Source organism: Poecilia reticulata, linkage group LG16, assembly GCF_000633615.1.
Source record: "Poecilia reticulata strain Guanapo linkage group LG16, Guppy_female_1.0+MT, whole genome shotgun sequence".
Classification (NCBI taxonomy): domain Eukaryota; kingdom Metazoa; phylum Chordata; class Actinopteri; order Cyprinodontiformes; family Poeciliidae; genus Poecilia; species Poecilia reticulata.
The window spans coordinates 598,429-598,902 of NC_024346.1; the positions used below are offsets into that span (position 1 = coordinate 598,429).

The 474-nt window shown below is 45.1% G+C and overlaps 1 protein-coding gene across 1 annotated transcript in view; it reads right to left on the reverse strand.

Annotated features, from left to right (window-relative positions):
- selenbp1 (selenium binding protein 1) overlaps positions 1-474 on the reverse strand; it is a 14,369-nt gene that overhangs the window by 5,360 nt on the left and 8,535 nt on the right. Inside the window, exon 4 of the mRNA XM_017309311.1 lies at positions 93-324. Within this exon, the coding sequence (XP_017164800.1) occupies positions 93-324 (232 nt within the window). The remainder of the gene's footprint in view (positions 1-92; positions 325-474) is intronic.

Consider the following 474-nt stretch of genomic DNA (forward strand, 5'->3'; position numbering starts at 1 on the left):
ACAGGTGAGACAGACAGGTGAGACAGAGACAGGTGAGACAGAGACAGGTGAGACAGAGACAGGTGAGACAGACAGGTAGTCCGTCGCCTCACCTGGCATCTCAGGCAGCATCCATCCCTCCACCTTCTTACTGGGAACTCTGATCACCTTCTCTGCGGCCCAGTCGCCTTTCTGAGGAAACATCAGAACCATCAGAACCTTTTGATGGTTCTGGTGATGGACAGTCTCTGTTCTGTGGGTTCTGGGTTCTAGGTGGTTCTGGTCCATTTCACCAGTAACTTCAGAACCTTCTGACTGTATTCTAGTTTTAATCATAAGTCGTTTTTAGGTGGAGCCCCTCATGACGGAGACCTGCTAGGCCCTTCTGGTAAGTAAGTAAGCTTTATTTCTATAGCACTTTTCACAGACCAGGATCACAAAGTATAAAAAATATAAAACAAATTAAAAACAACATACAAACAATAAAACACAGTA